The sequence below is a fragment of the Paroedura picta genome, chromosome 2 (assembly GCF_049243985.1).
Source record: "Paroedura picta isolate Pp20150507F chromosome 2, Ppicta_v3.0, whole genome shotgun sequence".
Lineage (NCBI taxonomy): Eukaryota > Metazoa > Chordata > Lepidosauria > Squamata > Gekkonidae > Paroedura > Paroedura picta.
This window is the reverse complement of record NC_135370.1, coordinates 124434627-124461702: the sequence shown is the minus strand read 5'-3', so window position 1 is coordinate 124461702 and position 27076 is coordinate 124434627. Positions and strand designations below refer to the sequence as shown.

At 45.1% G+C, this 27076-nt stretch overlaps 1 protein-coding gene across 3 annotated transcripts; it reads right to left on the bottom strand.

The window, feature by feature from the left end:
* Nucleotides 1–4531: 4531 nt before the first annotated feature.
* SLC39A13 (solute carrier family 39 member 13) lies at nucleotides 4532–23950 on the bottom strand. Of its 3 annotated transcripts, XM_077322443.1 has the most exons (11): nucleotides 23532–23950; nucleotides 19991–20109; nucleotides 16385–16662; nucleotides 15296–15409; nucleotides 12692–12813; nucleotides 11831–11983; nucleotides 11003–11092; nucleotides 10608–10658; nucleotides 9010–9142; nucleotides 8795–8894; nucleotides 4532–6511 (listed from the first exon to the last, which is right to left on the bottom strand). In XM_077322443.1, the coding sequence occupies exons 3-11, from the start codon at nucleotides 16629–16631 to the stop codon at nucleotides 6436–6438; spliced, it is 1086 nt and encodes a 361-aa protein (XP_077178558.1). In that variant the 5' UTR covers nucleotides 16632–16662; nucleotides 19991–20109; nucleotides 23532–23950; the 3' UTR covers nucleotides 4532–6435. The 3 variants fall into 3 exon arrangements, with proteins under 3 accessions (XP_077178558.1, XP_077178557.1, XP_077178556.1); XM_077322442.1 differs by lacking the exon at nucleotides 19991–20109; XM_077322441.1 differs by lacking the exon at nucleotides 19991–20109 and having other exon boundaries at nucleotides 23740–23949.
* Between the last annotated feature and the right edge of the window lie 3126 nt (nucleotides 23951–27076).

Here is a 27076-nt window from a genome sequence, read left to right as displayed (position 1 = left end):
ATCTCCCTCCCTGGAGATGGCATCTAGCTCCTCTTAAATTCTATTTTCAGTCTCTGTAAGGTCATGGTGGGCACCCACCACAGTAGATCTTTTTGACAGTCACTTATGGGGGCACCCCTCTGCTCCAATCTTTCATTTTGAGTTCATTGTCTTCAAAGCTCTAAATTTTTTGAGTATTTTCCCTAATCTGTATATCCATCAGGCTGGGTGCCTACTTGAGCCCAGCCTCAACAGACTTTGCAGCCTCACTCTTTGTAGCTGCACACACTTCTCCAGTGAACTTTTGTCAATCTTTGTCCCTCTCTCAATTGGGTGTCTCCCCCTTGAGCTCTTCAGCTCCACTGTGCTGTTGATGCCCTGGGTCGCTCAAATATTCTTGCAACCCACGTCTGCCAAGTCTGCCCTAAGGAGGCTCCAGGCTTGTGCATCACAACCAATTCCTGATGGTCCTGCCTGCATGCTGTTCCTGCTCGCCAACCTCCAGACCTGACCTGGTCAAAGATGACAGCAACCCTCTGCCTGCATTTCCTGTGGATGTGTGCCTGTGGTCATGACCTGCTGCTCTGTGCTTTCTGCCCCAGCCTACTTGCTGGTGAACTTCTGATGCTTGCTGTTTACCCCAGCTCCTGCCGTATGCAGCCTCGCTGCCCAGCCTGCCTGCTGCTTCTACTATGTGCAATCTCTGACCCTGCGTACGCTCTGACGCCCTGGATTAGTGCCTTTACTGCCTCTTCCCCTGCCATTTCAGTCACAAGGGGGGGAAGAAGATCAACTTGCAAGCTAACCCGGACCTGCACACATCTCCAGCTATTTGCTTGTTGCCACAACCTCTTGCCAGTGGCTCTCTCATAAAATGGATCCTCGCCAAAGTTGCTTTTAAACCCCATGGAGGAACCTCCTTCACCATTCTATGTGTTTGCAAACATCACCCAGCAATGTTTTATATATATATGCATATATATATCAACATCTTCAACTGCTGAACCAGTTGCTCATCTTCATCAATCCTCATGTTCAACTATTCAAGGAATCTCCAGCTTCACTCCCACCTTTACCAATGAGACAAGGGGGGGAGGAAGTTTTTCAAACTGTATTGTCTGTATTTCAAATTGTATTGTGACTCACTGTCTATTGCATTGTGCCTGTACCAGTTTTAAATATGTATATAAGTTTTGCTAAATTGCTTAGCTTTACCTTGTTCTTAATGCATTGCTTATTAGAAGCCATTGCTTAGTTCATTGTCTAACTTTTTAGTTTCTGTCACTTTCTGCTTGCTTCATAGTAATTGCTTGATATTCATCGCCAGCATTTTTAGGATTGCCTAGTGCTCGCATTCTAAAATATTGCTCAGGTACTGCCCACAGTTTCCTGCCTGCATAGAATTTGGTTTTCATTGCATTTGCTTTTTGTCTGTTGTTTGCTAGATTGCCTTGCTCAACGTATTAGTTTGCATTGGTTCATTGCTTTATTCATATGGTGGAGACCTCACGCTTAGCTAGTTCATAGTTCATGTATGTTACATTTAGTTTTGAGTGGTTGTGGTAAAGAGGAACTGCAACTTCACAGCTTTCCTTAAGTCACCCAAACCCCTCCTAAATGTGTTTTGTTCTTAATTTGGCTTAAGTTTTTGTAGTTTTTGTAGTGGCAGAAGATGGCCCCACTTTTCTCTCTGAATTTCTAGTCTGAATTTCAATCTTTGCCGCCACTAACGCATTATACATTGGTCTGTAGTGAATAAATTGGACATATAATTCACTACAGAAGGGGGGGAATGTTACGCATGGCAGGATCCCTGCCTTATGCCTTGGCACACTGTACTCCTTAACCAATAGCGCAGCGCGACAGTCTAGACTTGGGAGCAAGCTAGACACAGGACAGACCAAGTCACTCTGGCAGGGCAATGTCAGAGCAGACTCCATCTTAGGAAACAGGACAAGCCCAGGCTTGTTCTCAGCTACTGGTTTGGAAATCCAGGTGCCTCCATGCCCTACTCTCCACCCCCACCCCCATTGTATTTCTAAGTGAGTGGACTGGCTTCCTCCTGTTTGCCTAAGGGCTCCTAGGAAAATCCTTTGTCTTGCAACATTTTTCACACTTGGCCCCTCTGCCAGGGGATATTTCCCCCACATCCTGCCAGCGAGACCTGATGGCTCTCTTCCTCAGAGCCATTAATACCTTTATCCAAATCCATTTACGGCCATCCCCCCACTTGGCCAGGTATTGTCCTAATCTCTGGGGACCCTGGAAACTTCCAGCACATGCTTACCTGAGCCTTGTCACATAGCCCCCTTCCCAAAATCCTATAAAAACTGTGGCTTCACACAGCCACTCTGAGTGTCTTCCAACCCGGGACCTCCCACGCTGGTTCGTGCTCCTTCCTCTGACCCACCACTCCTCGGACAGGTAACTATCAAGCCTTCCACTCTTCCTCCCCCTTCTCTATATGACTGCTTGTATGTGTGTTAGCTATTTGTGTGTCTTTTTGTTATTTTCCTTTCAATAAAAGCTTATATTACTATTTTACCATTTAAATCTGTGTTTGCCTTGAGTTCCTACAGGCGTAATAACCCTCGTATACAAAGGTAACGATCCGATAACGCTAAGTTACCCCCCTCTCGCAGCATTTGAGCTAATATTCCCCACAAGCTCAAAGATACGTGTTTTTAGGACACGTGTCCAAGCAATTTGGGTAACACTTGATAGTGGCAACAGCAATGCTCCTTGGGGAATTGCAGTTGTAGGATCTTGAACTAAGTTCTCAGCACCTCGCAAAACTGAAATTTCTGTAGCACTCTGAGGGAGAAGCCAGAACTAATATAAAACCAATACAATAATTGTTAAACTTTGTTCGATCGGAGAACTGCCATTTCCCAAGGGAAAGTGAACAGTGCTCTTGTCCCTTCTAAGTCAGTTTTGTGGCTGTGTTCTTGTTGTAATTTGTTATGGCTAAATAGACATAGCTTGGCTGGTAGAATAAACTTTCATCCAGTGAGTGGTGGAGAATGAGTATGGTATGTTCTGAAGGTCTCTGAGTAAGGGGAGGGGGAAAAACTCTTCATAAAGAGGAGGTGCTCTTTGGTCCTTCTCCCCACAGAACCATAAATCATCTGAATGGTTGGTCTGGGTCTGGGAGAAGTACTACAAGTATCAAACCTAAAGATGAGAGCCAGCCTTTTGCCAAGAGCATTGTTGAAGGAGTGGGGAAACCCAGAATGAAAATGTCAAGCACTGAAAAATCTGAAAACTAAGCAATATGTCAGTATTTTTAACCACTGTATGCTATTGGTCTTCACGCAAACAACTTATTACAACTTTTCTTTGGCCAAGCAGAATGTAAAAGGGCTTGATTTTTGAAATCAAGGCAGTGGCATTCCAGAAAGTCTTAGACTCCCCCTCCTTACACATTTTCTCTCTCTAGAGAATTCTTCTAAATATGCAGAGGGTCTAAGACTGAGACATCTTTTGGATGACAAGCACAAGAAAATTTCATATATAGTTGCAAAATTTTGTCATGCTGTGATTTGCAAATGCAAAGCTCTTTTAATGACGATGTGATTTTGCAATTATTATATATTAATTTTATCTTTTAAAAATGTGATTAATATATGCCACATTGTTATACCCCTACATGTATTGTTTGTTGGAATTCGCTTGTCAACTGACCATAAATAAATTTATGATGATGAAAATCCTAGACTGACTCAGTGAAGATTCCCTGTTCTTATTTCTGCATTTTTTTAAAGAACCAAACAAGTCTCCATGCACACAAAGCAGTGTTTGATTTCTGGAAGAATTTTCGTGCCAGGTTAGGAGAGGCTGGCTCAGTGCCACTGCAGCTTACAACCCTGCTGAGCTCCAGCATGACCCAAAGTCCAATCTGTCAGCACCACCTGAAGCGCTATGTCTCCAGGACATCTCCAGGACAGCACTCTGAGAGCCCAAAAGCCCCACAAACAACGCCATAAGCAGCATCCAACAGCACTAAAGGAGGGAGCAGCACTGATGTCCTCTAGGGCAGTGGTCCCCAACCTTTTTATCACCGGGGACCACTCAACGCCTTTTACTGAGGCCCGGTGGGGGGGGGGTAGTTTACTCCTCTACTCTCAACCACTGCCCTAACACTCTCTGATCGCTATGGTAATGTTTAAACATCCCTTCAAAATAAGATACAGACATGCCACAACAATGAAGTGTGTTGTAAAGGGCTGGGGGGGGGGGAGAAGGCATCCTTCGGGGCCCACCTCCAATTAGTCAAAGGACCACATGTGGTCCGCAGCCCACAGGTTGGGGATTGCTACTCTAGGGGTGTTGAGGAAAAGTGGGGCAGAACAGCAACTCTCTAACCATTTGTAAGTGAAAAACATCACTCCTGCAATGATGCTACCGCAGTGCATGGCTGTCTGTGGGATGGGTTTTCTCCAAGCTAAAGGAGGGAGGCTGCCTGTCAAACTGGTATAGCTCAAGAAAGGCTAAGCACTGAGCACACCAGTTGGGAAACACAGATAGGATAATGAAGACACTCTTTCCAATGTCAAGCAAGTTTGGGACTGGTTTCTATTGTGATGTAGTAGAAACGGCAAAATGAGTTTCAAGCAGACCACCTCCGAATCCAAAATGCAACCAGGGCTCTATGATAGGGACGGCCCCATGCTGATGCAGAAGAAGGGTGCAGAATTCGTATGCAGAGAGCAGAAGTGGACCAGGAAGAGAAAATGGCCACCCAAAGCAAACCATGCTAAGCGGCGTTTCTGCTGCTACAAGCTGGCACTGCAGGGCCACTCAGCTCAGCGGGGCATTAGGTCACCAACTGCATCATCCCCCCAAGCTGGAAACAGAACAGGCTGAGTCCAGTGACACCTTGAAGACCAAGGAAGTTTAGCTTTCGTGTAAATGCATACTACTTCTGCATCTGAGTACAACTGGACTCAAACTTTGTTCTGCTGCTTCAGACCAAGCTGGAAGCAGCACAGGAGGAAACAGCTGGTGAAAGGACACCCACTGCCACTGCTGAGGAGAAGTCTGGGCCAAGGTGGCTTGGGCAGAACTGCTGGGTCCTGGATCTACTTCTTCCTGGCCACCAGTAGCCCACAACAGGGGCCACTGGGAAATTTCCCTACAAATTAAATGGACAGTCCATCTCTGCGAGAGAATCTCTAGTTCTTAAGGTTGAAAATGCCTGGGGAAATCTCCTAAGTGTGAGGCTGAGCATCTCTATCCCCCCCTCCCCCAGCAGTGTTGCCTTGTGTCATGCTGGGGCTTTGGTGCCGATGGACAGCACTATGCCCCTCTTTACCATTTGCAGAATCAGGATAAGTTATTTTTAAAAACAGACAACTATATCCACCTTTGTTTGAACAGGTTGAAGAAATCCCTCTTGCTTGGCATAGCATTGTGACAATCTTGCTCAGAGTGATTTTTTTTTTAAAGCATAGAATATACACAGCACGGATGATTATCAAGAATTCATAGCTCTTTCTTCTTCCCCTCCAAATAGATCTAACTGTGCTGGCATCCTCTAATTCTGCAAATGTCCTGAGCTTGCCTTTCTCCTTCCAATGGCTTTGCGTATGCAGCTATATACTCACTGAGTATGAGAATGTTTTCTCATGCCTACCACATGGCAATGGGGAACTCAGGACCTGCTTATTGCTCTAGCTCTCAAGGAAGCTAAAGGAATGAGAAGCGTGACCCAGCAGCTGACCCTGCATCCAAGCAACTTCCTGACCCAAAAAAGGGAAGAAACTCTTCCCAATCCAAGCTGTCTGTTTTGCAGGGTACACAAGATCTTTGGTGGTGATACTGAAGAGGCCAACTGCTCACAACATGAAGCTGGTTTCAAAGACATCCAAGAAGGGCTGACCTCAGTCCAACAGAACCGTCAGATACCGGCTTGGAAACCAGGCAGTGGAGAGCCTTGGGCCATAATTTCTGTGATTCCATGAGATCCACAGTATGGAACAAGCTGGCACTAGGAACATTCTTTCCTACATCTATAAGCCTGGGCTGGACAGTAAGTCTTCCTTCATCCACAGGTCATGGATCTTGCCTTTCCATCGGCTCCCATGTTTTGTCCACACAATTCAGGTTCCCATCAAATCCAAGTTGCCGCACTATCTGTCCCCCTCCCTTCACCCCCAGAGCAGCAGCTTCTCCTGTCACTGCTGCCTTTTCTTTAAATTATTTAGTGTTTAAAAAAATAGAAACACCTCTATTTCCTAAGAAAAACCTTTGGAAGTCAGTTTGTGACCCTTAAAAAACCCCAAAGAGGAGTCCAAGATTTTCCAATAGTCCTTTCCTCATCTGCTGCATATAGCAGCAGGTGGAGCTACAGGCACACAATGAAAGAAACAAAATCCAAGAGTGTCCCTTATTGCTTGGTAACTGCTCAGAATGAAGGCATCTTGAAGGAGCAGCAGAAGGCAGCCTGGGGAGCAGTCATTCTGCAGTGAGTGAGAGAAGCACCATGACGGTGATGCCTGTGCACAGAAGGAGAACCTGCTGCACCGAGTTCCTAAGCAAAAGGGAGAAAGAGAGAGAGATTGAGTGTTCAGGCTGAACAGTCTTCATCCTTTAATCAGATCCCCACCTCACCACTGAAGAGTCACTTTCTGACACCATTAAAAAAAGGCATTTGAGAACATAAAACGTTAAAGCACTAAAATAACAAAAATAACAACAACAAAAACCATCAGCACAAGGAAAAAACAGACACTGTCCTTTTAGGAAAACATCACAACCAAGGTTGTGTTTGTGGCAAGCAAAAATGCTACTTGCTATACTCCTCCCTTTCCAAGTGGAGTGCAAAGCTTTCATCCTGGTTCAGAATCACATATAGTGGAGAGAGAAAAAACTCTGACTGGCCCACCTCCGCATGCTTGGACATGACAGCAAGCTGGGGTTTGATTGATGTTTTTAAAATCCAGAATGCTTTCAAACCATTTTCAAAGGAAGGGACGACAGAGAGGAACATGCAACCATAGAAAAATTTCATGCCTGTCACAAATGGTTGCTGAGAGTTCTGAATGTAATCTAAGTTCCAAAAGCCCAAAAGCATGATGAAGCTTTGACTTGTTTTTTAAACTCACTAAAGAACTAGCTCTTCCTCAGGGAGAACATTCCAAAAGAAAGGTTCCATTGCAGAGGAGGCCCTACTATTAAAGATCTAACTTCTGACAAGTAGATGCTGGGTGCACAACCCTATGAGGAGTGCTAAAACACAGATCCCACATGGAAGAACACTCAGGCAGACTGAAGGCCGTGTTGGCATCTTCAAGCATAGCACCAATGTGTTAAGTTTCATCTCAGAATAAAGTCAGTGGAGTTCTCAGTAGAGTTTGGACTGACCAAATATAGTCCAAGCAGCCAGAACTACTAGTAGCCATGTTTTACATCAAATGACATTTCCAAAAAGAACCCCACAAAGTGCCAACGATCTTCCTCTCTATGAAGATAGTTTTCTGTGAAAGCCATGCCTATGGATGAAGGCATGTGGATTTCCTTCTATTACGCAAACAAAGATTGAAGCAATAGCTGTTTCCTGATGCTCATGATCTGCAAATGAAATAGCTTCTAAGAGAATAAAAGAAAATGAAGTCAACTCCACAGACAAGGAAACTGAAGGATGATCCCAGTAAAGAAACTTGCAAAAAGTCCTGATACTTGCTCGCCACCGCTTCTTACAGCTTCAAATGAAGAGCTGCTGAACTTTTCAGGAAGTTAGAGAGAGTTCTCTTTTCCACTTGAACTGCAGGAATCTGTTTTGATTGCTGGAGACTAGGTTTGAATCAATTTTGTAGTTACCATGGCTTACATGATCCAGAATGCATTTATTGTACGAGTGTAGTCTCAGATTACAGAGGCAGAGTGTGTGCTGCTCATACAAACAGACGCAGATGAAGCACAAATTGACTGTACCCCATCTATTCTTGATCCCCTTGTTCCCTTTCCTCCAAGAAGTTACAAGCGCTCTCTTTCGTCCTCACCTAAAGCATCCCTTTGGGCCTGCATCACAATGGAATATGAAGCAAGTCTCAAGTTCAGTCCCAGCTGTCATCAGTGGAAAGCTCACAGGCAGTAAGTGCTAGGAAACGCCACTCTCATCTGAGACCCTCCAGAGCTGCTATCAGCCAGAGTAGGCAACACACAGCTAGATGGTCTTGGGTAGTAGCCAGTTTTAGTATATGTGCTGCTAAATATTTATCAGTTCCTATGTGGGCTTTATGTGTTTACCTTCTCTTTTACAGAGAGATGATATGATATCAAATCCTTTCCAAGAAAAATCCCTTAAAAAACAGCCTGCAGTTTCAGAAAGTGAAGTGAAAGCTGGACTGAAAACAGCTGGGAGAAACAAATCCTCAGGAGTAGATGGGATATTAATGAGGGTATTTTGAGCTACAGAAATGGAATCCATCAAGAAATGCCACATGTTCAAGCTCGATTCGGAAAAGGAATAGGCACTAGAGATCACATTACAATCTAATATTGGCTATTGCGGGATATGAGAGAACTGGAGGAGGAGGAGTTGGTTTTTCTACCTCACTTTCATAAAATACGTGGGTTCTAGATCAAATCAAGTCTGAACTACCCTGGAAGCAAAGATGACCAAACTGAGGCTATTGGGCTTTGGTCATAGTATGACAAGACGATTCTCACTGGAAAAGACACTAATGCTAGGAAAAGGTGAAGGCAGCAGGAAAAGAGGAAGACTCAACATGAGATGTAGTGACTCAATATAGGCAGACACAGTCCTTAGTTTGCAGGACCTGAGCAAGGCTGATAATGACAGGACACTTACCAGGGATTCTTCTCCTCCAGGAGATCAGGAACAACATTTACCAAGGCAATGTACAAGAATCCCCCAGAGGTAAATGGAAGAATCCAAGCGATGGTTTCTCCTGCAGAAAGAGTGCAAATTGTATCTGACCATGAGGTGGCAGAAGACAGCTGCCAGGAAAACCAAGAGAGGAAAGGGATGGAGATTTGGCCTTTCACCAACCACCTTGGTCTTACCTGTCCCTTTAGGTGACTGGGCACAAATTGCAAAGCAAGCTCCTAGAACTCCCCCTAGAGCTGTAGATAGCTGCAGCTTGGCTGCACTCCAGCGATCAAACCCAGCACGAAGGAGAATGGCAAAGTCTCCCACCTACAGAAAAAGCAAAACAGACTGTGCAAGGTCAGCAGGATCACACAGAAACTGAACATGGTTACCAACTATGGAATTCTGACCCCACTCCCTAATACTTAAACAGAACTTTAAATACCAATTACTAGGACAGAAGAAGTGATGGTGACCAAGCCCTGCCTATAGACCAGGGGTGGGTTGGGGGGGCATTGAACCTGCTGCTTTCTGCCTATAATGCCATTTTCACTTCCCCTTCCTGAATCTTGGCCAACACTAACCTTCCAAGCTTTACACTTCAACAGGTATAGAATCATAGAATCATAGAGTTAGAAGGGGCGATAGAGGCCATCTAGTCCAACTCCCTGCTCAACGCAGGATCAGCCCTAAGCATCCAAGAAAAGTGTGTATCCAACCTTTGCTTGAAGACTGCCAGTGAGGGGGAGCTCACCACCTCCTTAGGCAGCCTATTCCACTGCTGTGAAATTTTTTTCCTGATATCTAGCCTATATCGTTGTACTTGTAGTTTAAACCCATTACTGCGTGTCCTCTCCTCTGCAGCCAATGGGAACAGCATCCTGCCCTCCTCCAAATGACAACCTTTCAAATACTTAAAGAGGGCTATCATGTCCCCTCTCAACCTCCTTTTCTCCAGGCTGAACATTCCCAAGTCCCTCAACCTATCTTCATAGGGCTTGGTCCCTTGGCCCCAGATCATCTTCGTCGCTCTCCTCTGTACCCTTTCAATTTTATCGATGTCCTTCTTGAAGTGAGGCCTCCAGAACTGCACACATTACTCCAGGTGTGGTCTGACCAGTGCCGTATACAATGGGACTATGACATCTTGTGATTTTGATGTGATGCCCCTGTTGATACAACCCAAAATGGCATTTGCCTTTTTTACCGCTGCATCACACTGCCTGCTCATGTTTAGTTTTCAATCCACAAGTACCCCAAGGTCTCGTTCACACACAGTGCTACCTAGAAGCGTATCCCCCATCCAGTAGGCATGCTTTTCATTTTTCTGACCAAGATGCAGAACTTTACACTTATCTTTATTAAATTGCATCTTGTTCTCATTGGCCCATTTTTCCATTGTGTTCAAATCTCGTTGAACTCTGTCTCTATCTTCCAGAGTATTTGCCAGTCCTCCCAATACCTAGGTAGCTAGGTCTCGACAAAGAAGTCCTATGCTCAGCTTCATTGGAGGGACTATCTCTTCCAAATCAAATAGAAGGTGAGAAGGGGTATCATCTCCTCCACCACCAGGAGAATTTGTTCACACTATTATTTTGCTTTCCATTTCCTACTTTCACTCCATTATGAAAACTGAGATTGGAAAACACAGGGAAGGACCTGTTTTTTTATTTGCATTTACTGTCCAAAGTGGAGCTGTACTAGACACTGAAGCCCAACACAAATCCAGGCCCTACTTCAGACAAAGCAGTTTGTTCCAGTTCTCAGCAAGCCCCTTATAGGCTTTACTCACCTCATGGGGTATTTCATGCAGAAGGATAGCCATGGTGGTCAGGAGCCCAACCTAGAGGCAGTGACAAAAACATGGGCTAAGACAGTGGCTCCCACACCCTCCCTCATACCGGCTGCATCTGAGCCAAGGGGACACTATGCTCACATGCACAGTGGACAGCACAGTTCCAGCACGCAAAGCACTGAATGCAGATCAGCAGCAGGACTTTCCAGGGATTTTGGTATGAGGTTATAAGGAAGGACATGGAATCGCCACAGTTGTTCCCTACACATCATATAGACCTCCCACATCACAAATGCTTATGCTTAGCAACAGAGCAGAACTGCTCCTTTTCCTTTCAACCAAGCTCCTGTATCCAACTGTCAGGCAAAGCTCAAGTCAGACCCTCAACTTACCTTCCTGCTAACTAGGAAGCCTGCTGCCACTGCAAGCCCATGTGTGAAGTTATCAATTGTGTTGGCCAAAAGGTTGAGGTATCCACTGATCTATAGTGGGGGGGGGGGGAGAATAAAGATAATCAGAATCTCTAAAAAAAATCAAAGACAATGGAAATCCACAGGAGACCTCATGCTAAACTCCAGGCACTAAGTATGCTAATTTAATCCAAAAAAGATTTATTCTGGATTTATGAGTACAATCAATGACACATTTAAATTAAATGAGAGTCATAAAAATGTGGATACAAAATGCTATGAAGTCAGTAGATGCTGATTAGTCTTCTTCTTAAATGCCAATCTTAAATGCCAATATTCATTGATTTCTCAATAGAAACAATAGAAACCTCTTAGGACATGTGGGAGTGGCCCAGGCACAATATTCCCAGGAAAGGGGCCATAGTTCACTATAGCAGAGCATCTGCTTGACATGCAAGTTCAATTCCTTTCATCTCTAGTTTAAAGGATCAGTTAGCAGGTGATGGGAAATGCCTCTACTGACTATCAGACAATACTGCTCTTGGTAGATTACTGGTCTAAGGCAGTTTTGTAGGTTTATTAGTAAGACATCACCTTTGGATTTTGGAGAAGTGGTACTAGCCAAACTGGCCAGTTCTGAGTTACAGTTCAACTGAGTAGAAGTTCAAAAGTAAAGCATTTGATTGCCTGCTCAGCCGACATCCACTCCCACATTTGCAAGGCCTTGGATTTCCTGAATCTCCAGCTCTTGCTCTGGTCACACACATCAAGCTGGACTAAGGACCTGTCCCCCGAGCACACAAGATTTACCTTGATCTTCTTGGCTGGTAGCGAAGGTTGGTGAGAAGAACCATTACATTGAGGCATGCCTTTCTTTGTTCTGTGGACTGGATTGGCCCCATCCTGAATGGAGAAGCTACTTCCATTTGGAACCCTTTTGGCAGGTGCCTTGGAATCACTGACCTAAGTGGCGGAGAAGCAGCTGATTTTCCCCCATGTCCATCAAACAGTGGCTCAGACACTTCTAGAATCCCCTTTATACCACTCTGCCATAAAAGGAGCTACACATACTAAATATTTAATCATTTCTGTGATGGAAAAAGATTACCAGAAAGCTTTTCAGGAACCTCAATTTCTCCCAGTAATGGGTATGTACATTATTTAATGAGGGATCCCTTATCATGAGCACAGCTCACCCAATCGACTTGCATGGAAGGGGGTCCACACAGAGGATTCTGGAGCCCTTCCCTTTCTCTTCCTGGCTGACAGCTGCAGTCTCTAAAGCTAAGCAGTGACTGTCTCTCAGGCCTCAAGATTCCCTAAGCAGAGTTGCCTGCTGGGAAGGAAGATTTCATGCAGCTGCTGCAAAAAAATAATTATTTAATTTTTAATTTTTATTTTAAAATTATTTAATTTTTAATTTTATTGTATTTAAATTGTTTATTTATTAAATAATAATAAATAAATTTATTGACTATATTTATTAAATAAATATATAAATAAATAATTTATTAAATATTTATTTAAATATATTAAATTTATTTTATTTATTTAAATTGTATTTGTTATCCCCTGCTATCAGCAAACCATCTTGCAGCGGGTTACCGAATAATCAAACTACTGGAGCGGAAGCCACATGGATTTCTATGATCTTTTTCCTAATCCACTTACCAAGCTGGAGCTTTCTTGCTTTTCATGGTCTGGGAACATCTTCTGTAAACTCAAGAAAGTCAGCAAACCAATAATGACCCAGAGTCCCAGAAGCTTCTGCTGCTGGAAACTCTGTCCTCCTCCTGAAAGGTCAAGTGGTGCAGGAGAGAGGGGGAGAGAGAGGGAGAGGGAGAGGGAGAGAGGGAGAGAGTGAGAGAGAGTCACTAGGCCAGGGGTGGCCACTAGGCTGTATTCAAAAAACAACCAGATCTTGCACACAGCAACTCGCATCCTTAGGGCAAAAGGACAATGGATCCTGATAAGCAATAACATTCTTGTCCCGCCATGTACCCAAGGTGTTCATAAGCACAGTTACCGTATTTGCCGGCGTATAAGACGATTGGGCGTATAAGACGACCCCCCAACATTTCCACTCAAAATACAGTACTATGGGCCACTATGGGCAGCTATGTCTATCTCAACTGAAGTGCACCCGGCGTATAAGACGACGCCCCCACTTGGAGGCATGTTTTTCAGGGGGGAAAAGTAGTCTTATACGCCAGCAAATACTGTAAATCTCCCTGCTGGCCTGCATTTCCTCAACATGCATCACTGATAAACAGTCTCATGAAAGAAAGGGTGTCTAAGGCTCTTCCCTGCCCCTGCTATCACTATGCTTTGATGGAGGACCTGCATCCTAACTTGGCATATCCATCAGTTGTGCACTATGTACTTGTGTGGGTTCTTTAGCAGGACTGTGTAAAGGAGACTTCCAGTGGATAAGGTTGTGCTCTAACAGCTGAGAAATTCTGAATATGCACTCTTGCTTTGCAAGTCTGAAACAAATCAACTGGGTTGCAGAATATCTTACAAAACAAGGAAAAAAGGCACGCAAAATTGAAGTCAACCCCACCACTGTTGTAGAGGCTGATCGAACCACAAATTTAGTCTTGGCTTAGATGGGAGTAACTGAGCAAAGAGTTCTGCTGCCAAGTGTGACACACGACTAATTTCAAGAGGCAGCAGACACTTCATCAAGTGGCCTGAGAATCTGGTAGTACTTGAAAAACGGCAAAAACGAATACAAGGGAATCCTCGCTCCAGAGAATGATAACTGGAGCTCCTAAGTAGTAAACAGATTCTAACGCTTGAGCCAGGCACCTAGCATCTGGCATGACATTCTATCTGCTGAAAATCTCAGCTTTTCCACAATGCTCCAGTCAACGCAATTAAAGTTTGGGGAATGAGAGAGGCATCTATGACAAAGGCAAAGAAAGCAGAGGATGGTCTCTGCTCACAAGGAGGGACTTATGTCCACGTGTAGCTCGCCTTCTCCCAAAGCGTACAGTTCCGTCTGTCTGACCCCACTCCCCATCCCTCTCTTCCTAGACTTCCTCACTCAAGTGGCCTATAAACCAGACTATAAATGTAGGAAATAATCTGGCCGCTGTCATCCTAGTTCTTGTATCTTTTCCCCAAAAAGCAAAGAAGCAGCTGGCAGGTGGAGTGTTTTGAGCAGAAAAAACACTGCAAGGAGTTCAAGGGTCTCTTTCCTTCCTGCTGGTCCTTATCACTGCTTGTTATGATAATTCATGACAATTCAAATGTTGTGTGTGTGTCTGTGAATCCACTGAACTAACATGCTTAAAAGTGAACAAAACACTGGGCTTTCTTGGGCACACAAATGCATGCAGCTCTGCAAACAGCCTGGTGTGTGTATAGTTTCAGACTGGGAGGCTGAGCATGCCTAAACTGCATGCACAGGCACGACAACTGGATGGTGGAAAGCTCATTCAGCCACACCCTGGCAAGTTCTTAGCCTACGGACACAAAGCGTTCTCTGTCACGAAGGCTGCTGACAGCTTCCCACTCCCCACCCAGGCTGACTGCAGGCATGTGCAAAGTGATGCGAACCAGGAAGCCAAAGGCTTTAAAAATGCTTCCAAGACCAATGGAGACGCATTCTCAAAGAGTCGGCCTGGAGGACCAAACACTTTTCAGCAGCTCTCTCTCTGTTGCAGAGAGCCATGCTGAGCCAAGGGCCATCCTGCAAATTTCCTCTGCAAAGACAGAAACCCTCCCTTCTTGGCTCAGCAGCTCATTCTCTGAAGCAACAACAAAAGCATGATGAAAGGCAGAGAGACAACAATGGCTGTGCTCATTTTATCCCTATCAGAAGGCCAGGCCACTTCATGGCCATTGTTGTTGCTTAGGAAGGTAATGGGCAGGCTAGGTAGGCCTTACCATCCTCCAGTTTAGGATTACAACAGATAAGCCAGAGTCTTTAAGGCCAGCTCCCACTCATTCTCCCTCCCCCTCTCCCCCGCTATAGACCTGTGAACAGTTGAGGCTGCATTGGGAGGAGAAGGTGAATAATGTCCACTCTTCTTAAATAAATCCCTTCTATCGGCAGAAATGTTTTGTAGGATTTTTTCCCTTCCTTCAAAGAGCTCAGGATAGTTTACAAGGCCCTTCCTTCCAGTTTATTTTCACAAACTTCCACTCTCTACTGTGAAGGCAACAAGAAACCTCAAGAGGTAACCCACCCCCTGCACAAATACAGGGGAAGCAGAGGGATAGGAGAGGGCAGGGCCATCAGGGCATTTATACACATCCAAAGGTTACCTGCGGCAGCACTGCAGGTGTAGGCCCAGGCCTCAGGGAGCAGGTGCAGAAACACATTCCCAAGGAGCCCACCAATAGCGAAACTCAGCAGCTGCTTCATCCGATGGGATCCCTCTGAAAGACAAAGAACAGCCCATCATGGCAGAGCCTGGCCTGCTCAGGGAAAACCAAGGAGACATTGGCAAACCACATTCCCAGGCACACAGTTTGCTGCTGAAGCACATTATGAGGCTGGCAGAAGCCTTCCAGGGGAGGGGGAGGGGAAGCAACCTCTGCTTTCCCCTTGCAGAAACCAGGATGCCAGCTATACTATACGCACTGGCCTCTGCAGGCTGATTAGGGGCACATGACAAGTGCTTCCCTGAGTGCAGAGAGAGCAGAGATGGTGTGTTTGCCACACCCATGCCATCAGTGCTAGGGCCAAAAGCAGCTTTAAACCTGCCCGGAGGCCCTGGAAGGGACCAGGGCTATGCAGATTATACTCATCTAAGCACAGCATTTGACATTTGCTACTTTCTTTTATTTGTTCTTTTTAAAGAGCAAGTTTAAGAGCTATCAAGAAAGCTTGGAAGTGTGTTACAGTGCTGGTATACTCCCAAAGGCGTGTAATGTACAATTTTTAGAAAACAAGGCTTTGTTGTTCTGACTGGCTCCTTATCCCTTTCTCTGAGTAATAATAAAATTTGCACATTATGCAGAGAAATATATACAAATATATTTATGCAACATCTGCAATACAAACAAAATTATACAAAACTTGCTGAATTTGCATCATTTACATAGGCTGCAAGCATTTCAGTTCTCTGTGTGTAAAATGTGGGTTTCTCAGAAAGTACCTGCTGGGAAAGGATGCAAAGTGACTTTTTTGTAATGCACATTGGAACAAACACCTTACAGCAGAGCCCACACATTTAGCTATGGTTCTGCATGGAATGATTGAGTGGATTATGTCGACATTTCAGCAGGCAGCATTTCCTGGCGTCAAGCAGAATCTCTGCTTTTGCATTCAAAATACATGTCCCCTCAATGACTGGGGGGGGGGGTTCAGAGATAGTTAAGAACGCAGCTCTAAGAGTCAGGTCAGCTTACCTTCTGACTTCAGAGCTGCTCCAGACTCCAGAGGAATGATCAGCAAAGGAAGAACACCACTCAGTCCAACCATAACCGAACCAATCAGCGAACAGATCCAGGCATCCAGGCGTTCCTCAGAGAAGATGGCCCCCCAGGACTCAACCTCTTTTTCACAGAGGGGGCTGGCCCCACCAACAGCTTGACAAGCAAAGGAGAGCAGCAAGAAAGAAAGTGATCCATGAAAAAACAGCCTTTCCCCCATCATCTTGGGCAGCCCCAGTCTGGCTGGTGGATCCCTAAAATGAAAGCAGAAAAGAGGAGCAAGTCAGTGTCTGTGAAGCCTTACTCCAGTGAGTTGGCAGGAAAATATACACAGGTACCAACAGAAGGAGACAGGTATTACAAAGTGAGGTCAGGATTCCTGTAATCCAAGAGACAGGACAGAAATCCCATGCCATCAGGAAAAAGCAATCCCATAAGAGCATGAACTGGCAAACCAACATGATTATTGTACCTGTGCTCCAGCAGCTGCACTGGCTCCCAGTTGAAGGTATTGGTACTTACCCAATGGCACTCTGGGTCCTGCGTGAGAGACCACGTCTCTAACTACACCCCACAAAGAACACTTCATTCTTCAAATACCAACCAGGCCCAGGACATTTTCTGACTTGGTTCCTACCTAGGGGAATGAGCTCCTGGAGCATATCCAGGTTCAGCCAGGCACAATTCCAGAGAGCCTATAAGATGGAGCTCTTCTGTCAGGCTTCTGGTTGGAGCCAAAATTAACATCTACCCATTTGCCTATCTATGGCCCCACCCATTCCATCTGTCCATTTATCTATTCCATTTATGTATCCCCAAAACCAGCCTGATCTATTTGGAATAACCTCAGGGCCTGCAAGATGGAGCTCTTCCACCAGGTCTATGGTTGAGGCCAGTACAAAGAGAAGATCTGTGGGTTCCCCAAAGGAAGGTATTCCACCACCCTTTAGCAGTGGTGGCCAGCAGTTCTCCCCTAGTCCCCAGCGGGGGTACGTGGGGGGTTGGTTTGCTACCGCATTTGTTGTTGGTTTCTGTATTTTTGTTAATTGCTGTGTTTTTAGCGAGGTTTTTAGGGGACTTTGTATTTATATTTTTATCTTGTAACCCACCACAAGCCAGCTTCGCTGAGAGTGGTGGAAAATAAATTCAAATAATAATTGTAATAATAATCAATAGCTGCTGTGGAGAAACTTTTTAATCTGTTATCTACCGTAAATATTCGCATAGAGGCCGACCTGCATATAAACCAAGGCACCTAATTTTACCACAAAATCTGGGCAAATTTATTGACTCGTATATGTCGAGGGTGGGAAATGCTCCATCATCACAGGCTCTCCCATCCAGTCTCCCCCCCAAAAAAACAAATACAGAAAAGTCAAGAGGATGAATAGCTGCTGGTTTTTGTACCCCGCTTTTCACCCACAGAAACCAAAAGAATAGTTTGGAAGAAGTGATTAAGAAGAGGGAGAAATGAAGGCAAAAGGGGAAAAAAGACCAGAGTCCCTCAGTCAAACCGTTGATGTCCTACAAGCTGCCAGAGCAACAATTGGCTGGCTGGAGGAGACTTTTATTTCAATTACTATATATATCCGCGTATAAGCCAAGGAGGGCCTTTTCAGTGTGAAAAAAGTTTCTGAAAAACTAGGCTTATACGCAAGTATATAGGGTATTAATAAACAAATTTTAAACTGAAATTTTGTATTAAACACTATTTACCTACCAATTTGTAGACCACCCTGAGCTGGCTCGTTGGGAGGCTGGTATAGAAATTTAAGAAAGAAACAGATTTCTATAGATGGTTAAATACTTTAGTGAGAATAACAAAGGTCTAATTCAAACAAAATTCCAGAATTTTTTTTCAGTCACACAAAACAACAAATAGCCTTTGAGCACCTTACAGACTTTATCCTCTGGGCTGAAGGCATAGGCTCTGGGACACTATACTGCAAGCTTCCAAATGGCAAAATCCAAGACATCCTTGTTACAAATTGTTTATATGTTCCAAGACTAGAGAATAATCTTATCTCTACATAATTATGTAACAAATCTCTTTCTGATAGCTGCATCTTCCTCCCATAATGCTCACCTACCCCCTTGCCCAAATGTTCAATTTATCTTCAAATCTTCACTTAATTCATCTGACCTAATGGGTTTTGGCCAACAAAAACTTTTACAGCATTTGCTAGCACAATCAAGGCTACTTGTTGTGAACAGAGGTGGCAACCACAGTAGGGGTCATCACAACAATTTTGCCTTTTGTGTGCCGATGTTTTTGGATGGGTGAGAAATAACCTTCTGATGGTTATGTCATTAGGGAACTTTTCCCCTAACCGAACTGGCCTTTCAAAACAAGAATTATTGGCACTATTAAATTGCTGCAGTATTCTAGCCACTAGACCACACTTTCTCAAATGGCTTCAGGCCCTTCTGTAAGAACATGTAGGAGGGGCTTCGACTGTGTGTGTTTAATCAGTTAATATGATTACTGCAAGCCACATGGCAGCATAAAGGTCCTATGACACCATGTATGTGTGAAAGCTAAATCAAGCCAATATGAGCAATGCATGAGATGGTGATGCACCCATTTCCCTCAAACTCATGAGACTTTCCCCCCCTTTCTTTTGGATCAACAGTATAATGGAACAAGCCAACACTGTTTTTAACCACTACACCTTCCAGCCTTTGACAGATGTATCCTGCCAAATAGTGCTTTTTAAAAGGTGGTAACAAATCAACAGGGGACAGGTCTATATCAACTGGTATTTGTCATAACAGCAGAAAATGACATGTTTACATTTGCTAGCAGACTTCTGCTTACCAAGGGCTACTGAGAAACAAGAGAATGCTTTTGTGCTTGTGAGCTTCTCAAAAGCATCTGGCTGGCCACTGTTGCAGACCGTGTGCTGGGCTGGATGGAGCTCTGGACTACAACAGCCAAACAGTTATTATGGTCCTGACATGGAAGGGTGAAAAGTGTCATTCGGTTTCCACTACCTAATAAGATCTGAAGGCTCACACCAGCCACGGGGAGGCGGCCATAACAGATCTAAACAACTCCCATTCCAGCTACAGGGGTTCATGGTAATTGTAGTCCATGGACATCTGGAAAGCCACAGTTTGATCACTCCTGAATTCTCCACTATCCTGCAGTGAATCTCCATACTTCTGCCAACAGTCACAAAAGCAATAAATTGTTCTTTTTGTTATGACCTTGGCAGGAAACATTTGACAGTGTCAGTGGTCTCCCTATTATAATTGCCACAGATTTGCCAGACCTTAGTGAATCACAATTTAAGATCGGTTTGCACATGCATGCATGTTGAGCATGCATGAAGATCAGACACAAAACCCAGAACACTCTTAACTGTACAAGTCCAACACAATACTTTTTAAGAACATTCGCATACACCAGCATAAACCACACACATGACCCTAAGAAACCTTCTGCATTTAAGCCCAGTTCTAGCAAGAATCTGCAACAAATCCGAGGAAACTTCTCAAGCTCAAAACCCATGTGTGCAGTTGTGACCCATCCCCGAGACCAATTTAGAGGTTATGACCTACAGAAGAAGTCTGACTCACAGCACATTCCACACTGGATCAGGAGAGGCAGAACTGACTCAGGGCTGAGCAGAGGCTGCTTGTCAAAAAAACAGCTGTGTTCCCTGGAGGCATTCTTCTCTCCAAATTGCAAAGAGCTCCTGCAAAAGAGACAGGAGCACCAGGCAGCTTATTCCAGCTGAGAAAAGAATGAAATGCCAAAAGACTGGGGAAAAAGAAGACAACGGGAAAGCAGCTTGAGATGCAAACTTGTAACAAATGCTAAAGAGGCAGTGAGAAGGAAAGGAGAAACAGATTAAAAGAGTTTGCATGGGACATTCCTGAAATTTCCGATCCCCTTTAGGAGTAATTTTTCATGCATCTGGAAAATCCAGCTCAGCACTCCACCAGCCAATACAATCCAAGCTCTATGTGGTGCAGTCAGATTTCCTTCTGCTCCTGCCTCCTTCTCCTCCCCCCCCCTCCCTTGCGCTTTCCAATCACCCAGCTGCAATGTATCTTTCCAGTCTCGTATCCTAGAGGCATGCTACTCTTTAAATAAAACAATACAGACATATTCCATTGCACGTCTGAGGCTCAACTCTAATTATTCAGAGGAGCAGAGACAAAATGTAATCTTATCCTCACCCCACACAACGGAAATGGAAATAGCAACAAGCAAACTCTCCTCTGAAGCCATTTTCCAAGTCCAACAGTTAAGTGCCTGGATTCCTACCGGAAACGCTGACCTTCTGCCAACAGCCACAGACAGGCCTCATACTCCCAGTCACAGTAGCGGCTCCATTGTGAGACCTGCAGTATGCCTCCGGGTTTTCCTATTCTCGAAAGCCCTTTTAGCCTTATTGATAGTCCACCTTTCTCACTTGGACTCAAGGCAGATTACACAAGCAAGTCAAAACGATCAATCCATGGGGCATTCAATAAACAGAGCAATAAGATTACAGATACAGAACCAAGCAAAATATCTAAAAGCTGAACTAATCTGATAACATACTCGTCATAGATAAAATTGGAAGCCTCTTTTTAAAAAATGTATTTCTTCTTTCTTTTCTCTCTTGTCCTACTGTCTATCTTTGATGTTATGCTTTAAGGTCTTCCCCCAAAAAATTTTTAGGAAATAAAAACTGAACTGAAGAAAGTGTGCGTATTAACATAACACATTTAATGACGCAAAATGGCATTGTAGGATGCTTTCACAACTTCTGTCCCAAAGAGACAGGCTGCCAAACAGAGTCTTCCTTCAAAGTAAAATTACTCTTGGATTTGCTTTCATAGAACTGGATGGTGCAGCAGATGTCTGTTCCCATTGCAAAGGTGACAACAGGATCAAAAGCATCGGCCCATACAGTAAATCCAGGGAGTTGAAGGGCTAGATCCACTCTCCATCCTGACAGCAACATCACCACAACACCCTCAGCTATTCCTTACACTTCTAGCTCACAGGTGCACAGGCCACCATCAGGTGGATCGTGCGTTCGCTGCAAACAAAAAGTAAAATCTCTCCCCCCAAAAACCCTCCTAAATTCTCTTTCTTATCATAGTTTGTTCTACCATCTTTACTCTTCTATACACCTTATCCTAGTCTTGTTTGTCCTAGGAGAAGCAAAAAGCTACATTAAAAGCCACAGCAGCTTTGTTCCACTTCTCTGACATCAAGAGTGTCTAGTGTTTGCACTTCCTCAGAATCACGGCATTAGCCAGACCACCGCAGAAATGCCCTACAATTGTTTGACCTGTTATTAGTATTAAAGTTTTCAGCAGGTGGAGGAATCAGACACAAACTCATTTTAGTGAAGAATAATGCTGGATGATTTCCCAAACCACATCCAGTAATCTCTTGAGGGAGAGAGAAATTCCTCTCTGACGTGCTACTCTATTCTGCACAAGAAAGTTTTCTTTTTGCTGTCATCCAGCCAACCTACCTCCGAGATCTATTATTGATCCCCTTCTATCCAATGTTTCCTTATTCATGTCCAAACTCACCAGCAGACCTGCAGAGACTTGGTAACATTTACACAAGCCTGCAGTCACTCTAAACCAGAAGCAGGTATTGAGTCAACACACCCCCTGCTGTGATCATGGGCCTCTCCTCAGAGTACTATGTGGCAAGTGGAAGAATCTTGCTTTTGGTGCATGGGGGAGGGGGGATCAAATTGCCATATTACCATTTACCTATATGGCAATGTTATCTGGAGGAACCTACCTTTTAGCAGGATGCTCCAATTTCAAAGATTTTCCATTCTAGTTTGCACTTCTAAAAACCTTATCAAACTATTTTGCTGTGGAGTGTTGACTTGAAACCAGGCATGCGTTACATGCCATCAAATAACTTCTGGTGCATAGCAACCCTATGAATGATGGCCTCCAAAACGCCCCACCATCAACATAACCATCACATAACGAATAATATACTACATGCTTTCTTTACTCCCCTTCGACACTGGCTGATAATATACAAGAAAGTGAAGAAAGAATGTGCCTGCAATGTTAACATGTCAGCTACCTTAAAGCCATTCTGTCTAGTCCAGGAACCTATGTTTGGACAGGAAGTATAGACGAAACATGCTCCAAATGGAGTATGTTTGAAGTCTATCTTGAAGATGAACAGTGTCCATTTCTGTGCATTTGATATAGTGTTTAAGAGCAGCAGCTTCTAATCTGGCGAGCCGGGTTTGATTCCGCGCTGGGTGACCTTGGGCCAGTCACAGCCCTGACAGAGTTGTTCTCACAAAGCAGTCTCTCTCAGCCTCACCTACCTTACAGGGTGTCTGTAGTGGGGAGAGGAAGGGAAGGAGATTGCAAACCGGTTTAGACTCCTTCAGGCAGAGAAAAGCAGGATATAAAAATCAGCTCTTCTTCTTCTTCAGCAGCCCGCTAGAGCTTGCTAGGATCACATAACAGGTCACATCATCACTACCGCAAGAGAGCAAGAAGTCTGCAATCCTGTGTATGTTTCCACAGGCATAAACCCCTCTGAACTTTTTTACATCGGATTGGGCAATACAGTAATTAACTAATCTCAGACTGCTGCTCGATTTGCATCCCACCCTATTGCTGCTTTGTACACCCAAAAGCAAAGGAGCAGCTAAACACTTGGGTCCATTCTGCACACAATGGTTGATGTACTTTCCATGCACTTTAGAAACAGATTTTCATGTTCTGCATGTGAAAATCCAGCTGCAAAAGCACACTGAAAGTGCATTATGCTACATGTGCGGAATCAGCCCTGGGCTGGGAAGGTGAAAAATGACTGGATGAATGCCACACACACCTGGGAATAGCAAGATGACAGGTGTGCGGTACAAGTGGCTTTACCGTATTTTCCGCTTACAATTTCAATTATATGGGGCCAGCAGCCATTCTTCCTAGGAATAGGGGGGGTGCCCAATTCATCCCACCAGCTTCTGGAAGGAAACTGAAATCTCGGGACTCAAAGCACCATCTTGCGGACTCTCATTGGCCCAAGAGCTCAGAAGCCTTGACAGAAACCGGACGGGGGGGGGGGGGGAGTGGATCAGGCTGCAATGGAAGCGGAGAGAAAGAAGTTAAATGCCACACTCACGAGTGGTTCGAGCGGAAAGCGGCTTTCTCGCCACGAGAAGGTGCCCCAGCCCCTCACGGCCAGTGCGCGCCTTGGCCAGCCCAGCCCAGCCGCCACTGGCGCCTTCTTCTGTCCTCGCCTCTCGCCGCTCACCCTCCGGCCAGCCCCCCGGCGGGAGGAGAGCTGTGCCTCTTGCCCGCGCCGGCCCCGGGAGAGGCTCGCTCCTTACCAGGCGACACCGGGGAGCTCCGGGCTGCCCCTGCCATCCAGCTGCGTCTCCGCGCGGGCTTCTCCCCGCCCCGTCAGGCTTAGCTCCGCCTCCCCAACTCAGCCACGTCGGTTCCATCCTCCCCGGCCCCCAAGCGGAGGCTCCCGCGGACGCACCAACGAGAGCGCCGCTTCCGACGCCGCTCCTCACGGGCGAAAGGCACTGAGCGCGCACGCGCCCCCCCCCAGGAGAACAGAGAAGGGGGGACACGCTTCCGGCCAAGCGCCCACGGGGGAAACAGTCTCGTTCCGCCGTACGGGTCAGGCAGCGGAAGCGCGTCAGAGGCCAGGGTTGTTTTTGTTCGGGGGACTTTAATCTGGTGGCCGAGAGTTCTACTCGCTGGCCCTCATTCTATGCAAAAATCCCATGGAACATAACACACGCTAAGAGTACTCTCCCTGCCTTTCTGTTTTGCAGCTCTGGTTGCAGAAGATGGCAGGACGACGCTTGATAAATTCAATAGGCACATTTATGCACGGGGTTTGTTCGTTGCATCGATCGTCCCTCCTCAAAGAAGATCGCGATTGCTGCCTGGTAGTCAACCTGTGGTCCTCCAGATGTTCATGGACTACAATTCCCATGAGCCCCTGCCAGTGTTTGCTGGCAGGGGCTCATGGGAATTGTAGTCCATGAACATCTGGAGGACCACAGGTTGACTACCCCTTAGCCAATAATTGCCCAGTATTCCTCAGCAACTCCATTCAAAGATGGTTAAGCAGGTCTCCTTTTAAATGGCTAGTTCGAAAACTGCGGCAAAGGTATTCATTCTTGCACCCATCCCCCCCCCCTGCACTTATTATAGACTGGGAAAGTAGTAGCCTGGTAACTCTTGATTTCATCTGAGATTCACAGCTAAGAAGTGAGTCACAAGTGTGACTGAATGGCACTTACCGCTGTATTAAAAAAAAAAGAGACAAGTAGAATAAAACTGGCAGCCAGGGTGGTGGAGGAGGCATGTTGGGTCTCCACAGCCATCTTTATACTGTGCTTTCCTGCCAGATATCTATTGCTGTTTTGACTACATGTTATCAGAGCAGTTCCTGTGGTACTTTGTGTGCACTAAATTTGATTGCAGGTCAAGGTCCTTTTGCAGAAGCAGGGAACAACCCATCAGTCAAAATCCCAGAGAATATCAATGAAATATCCATGAAACTGACCATGGCAAACAGGTTTAATAGCCTACAGCAGTCCTTTTGCAGGCATATCTAATGTGCATTTGATCTTGTCTGTATGGTAACTTGTCCTAAATCTCTGCTTTCACCAGTGTTGATAATGCATGTGAATATCCACATATGCTCTGTTAGCTGTGCATTATCAACTCAATAAGAGAGATGAGAAAGAGGTTACTTTTGCTTCATTCGGATTTTAACCAGAGAGTATCTCACATGGATAATTTTAATTCATTTCAGCCACTTGACTTGTTCAGTTCCCCTGCCCCACTTTCCATGCGATGCTGCCTGATATCTATTCACAAATTGTGAAAATAGCCCACTTCTTCCTCAAACAAAAATATTAAAAAGTTATTTTAAACCGCGTTGTTCCTACCCCCCCCCCCAGACCATGTCAGCACATGCAGTTCCTTGTATCTGAATGGAAAGCTACACCTTGTATTGAATGAAAGGAAACTTCTCCCTTCTTACCTCTGCAGTTTGTTAATGAATTGCTCTGCAGTTACTGGGAAAACCACCATGTCCCCTGGACTGGCACTGTTGGCTCCAATATTGAGGAGAGGGAAACATAAGGTCAATGATGTAGCAGTGTTCCAGTAGTACAATGCCACTGTTTTGACTCCCTGTGAAATCTGTGGATTATCTCCCCTGATCCTTCATGATTTGTTTTGTAGGGAGGTATGCTACAGAAGAGTGCAATTCTATAAATAAAATGGCAACCCCAGCCAGAAAGGGTTAACCAGGTTAAGTCCTGGTTCAGATCTTTCACTTACTGGTAGCACTTCAATTTATTAGCCACATCCACACCAGATTTGCCTCCAGACACCAATTTAGAGTTTTTACAGCCTCCCAGGGATCAGCAAGAAGTGTGAGATAGCATTGTGTGACATCTGCATACTGGTGACAGCCCAGCCTAAATCTTCAGATGACCTCACCCAGAAGTTTCATGTAGATTATCGATCCCCAACCTATGGGCTGCGGATCACATGTGGTCCGTCGACTAATTGGAGGTGGGCCGCGAAAGACGCCTCCCGCCCCCCCCCCCCCGGCCCTTTACTTATCCTCTCGGCCCTTTACAACACACTTCGGGTGTCATTGTCTCCCATCACTCCCAGATGGGACTATCTCGTTGCAGAGAAACAAGCTCAGGGTTCTCATGGATTTGTCATTGTCATGAGTTAAAATTTCCATGAAAATAAAATTTTCCTTATGTTCATTGTTGTGGCGTGTCTGTATCTTATTTTGAAGGGATGTTTAAACATTACCATAGCGATCAGAGAGCGTTAGGGCAGTGGTTGAGAGTAGAGTAAACTACCTCCCCCCCACCGGGCCTCAGTAAAATTGTCAAGCATTGAGTGGTCCCCGGTGATAAAAAGGTTGGGGACCACTGATGTAGATGTTAAAAAGCATAGGGAACCTTGCAGGACTCCATTATCAAAAGCAGCAGTCTCCCAGCACTACTTTCTGAAACCTCCTCTCCCCTCCTTATAGGACCAGAACCACTGCAGAATGGTGTCCCTTAGTCCAGAAAGGCTATCCAGAAGTGTACCATAATGGATGGTATCAAAAGCTACTGACAGGGCCAGGAGAATCAACAGAGTGGCACTCCCTCTGTCAATTTGCCTTTCTTCATTACTGATGAATGCTAGGGGCCATTCTAGTGCAATAACTGCAGGAATTAGCATCACTGAAGACAATCACACACATTTCAGCCTGCCTTTTAAATGTGTGTGGGGAGTGCTATGCACATTTTTTAAGGTTTCAGCAGTAGTATTTTCCTTTGGTGTTCTATCTATCCTTCTCAAAATTAAAATAAGGTAGGTTCCTGGAAGGAAAATTCTCATGACTGAGAATATAGCAGAGTGGGAGGCCCACACTCCCAATAAAGAGCAAACAAACTAACCCAGCCTTTCTCAACATTTTTACCATTGAGAACTACCTGAAACATTCTTCAGGCTTTGAGAAACCCCAGAAGTGGTGCTATCATGCAGCATATGGTTGAGAAGCATAGCTGCGTACACATCCACCCAGGGCCCCTCCCTTTCCCATCCCCTCTAGGCCCATCAGCCATTTTAGGAGGGGCGGAAACAGGTAAACATGACCATATATGGTCATATCACCCAATAAAT

Excerpts from the sequence above, each read along its gene's own strand:
- SLC39A13 (XM_077322443.1), bottom strand. The coding sequence starts at position 16,631 with ATGATGGGGGAAAGGCTGTTTTTTCATGGATCACTTTCTTTCTTGCTG. Across the intron at positions 11,093-11,830 it reads TACCAGCCAAGAAGATCAAG|ATCAGTGGATACCTCAACCT; the intron begins GTAAATCTTGTG and ends CCCCCACTATAG. Across the intron at positions 8,895-9,009 it reads CCAGTCACCTAAAGGGACAG|GAGAAACCATCGCTTGGATT; the intron begins GTAAGACCAAGG and ends CTCTTTCTGCAG.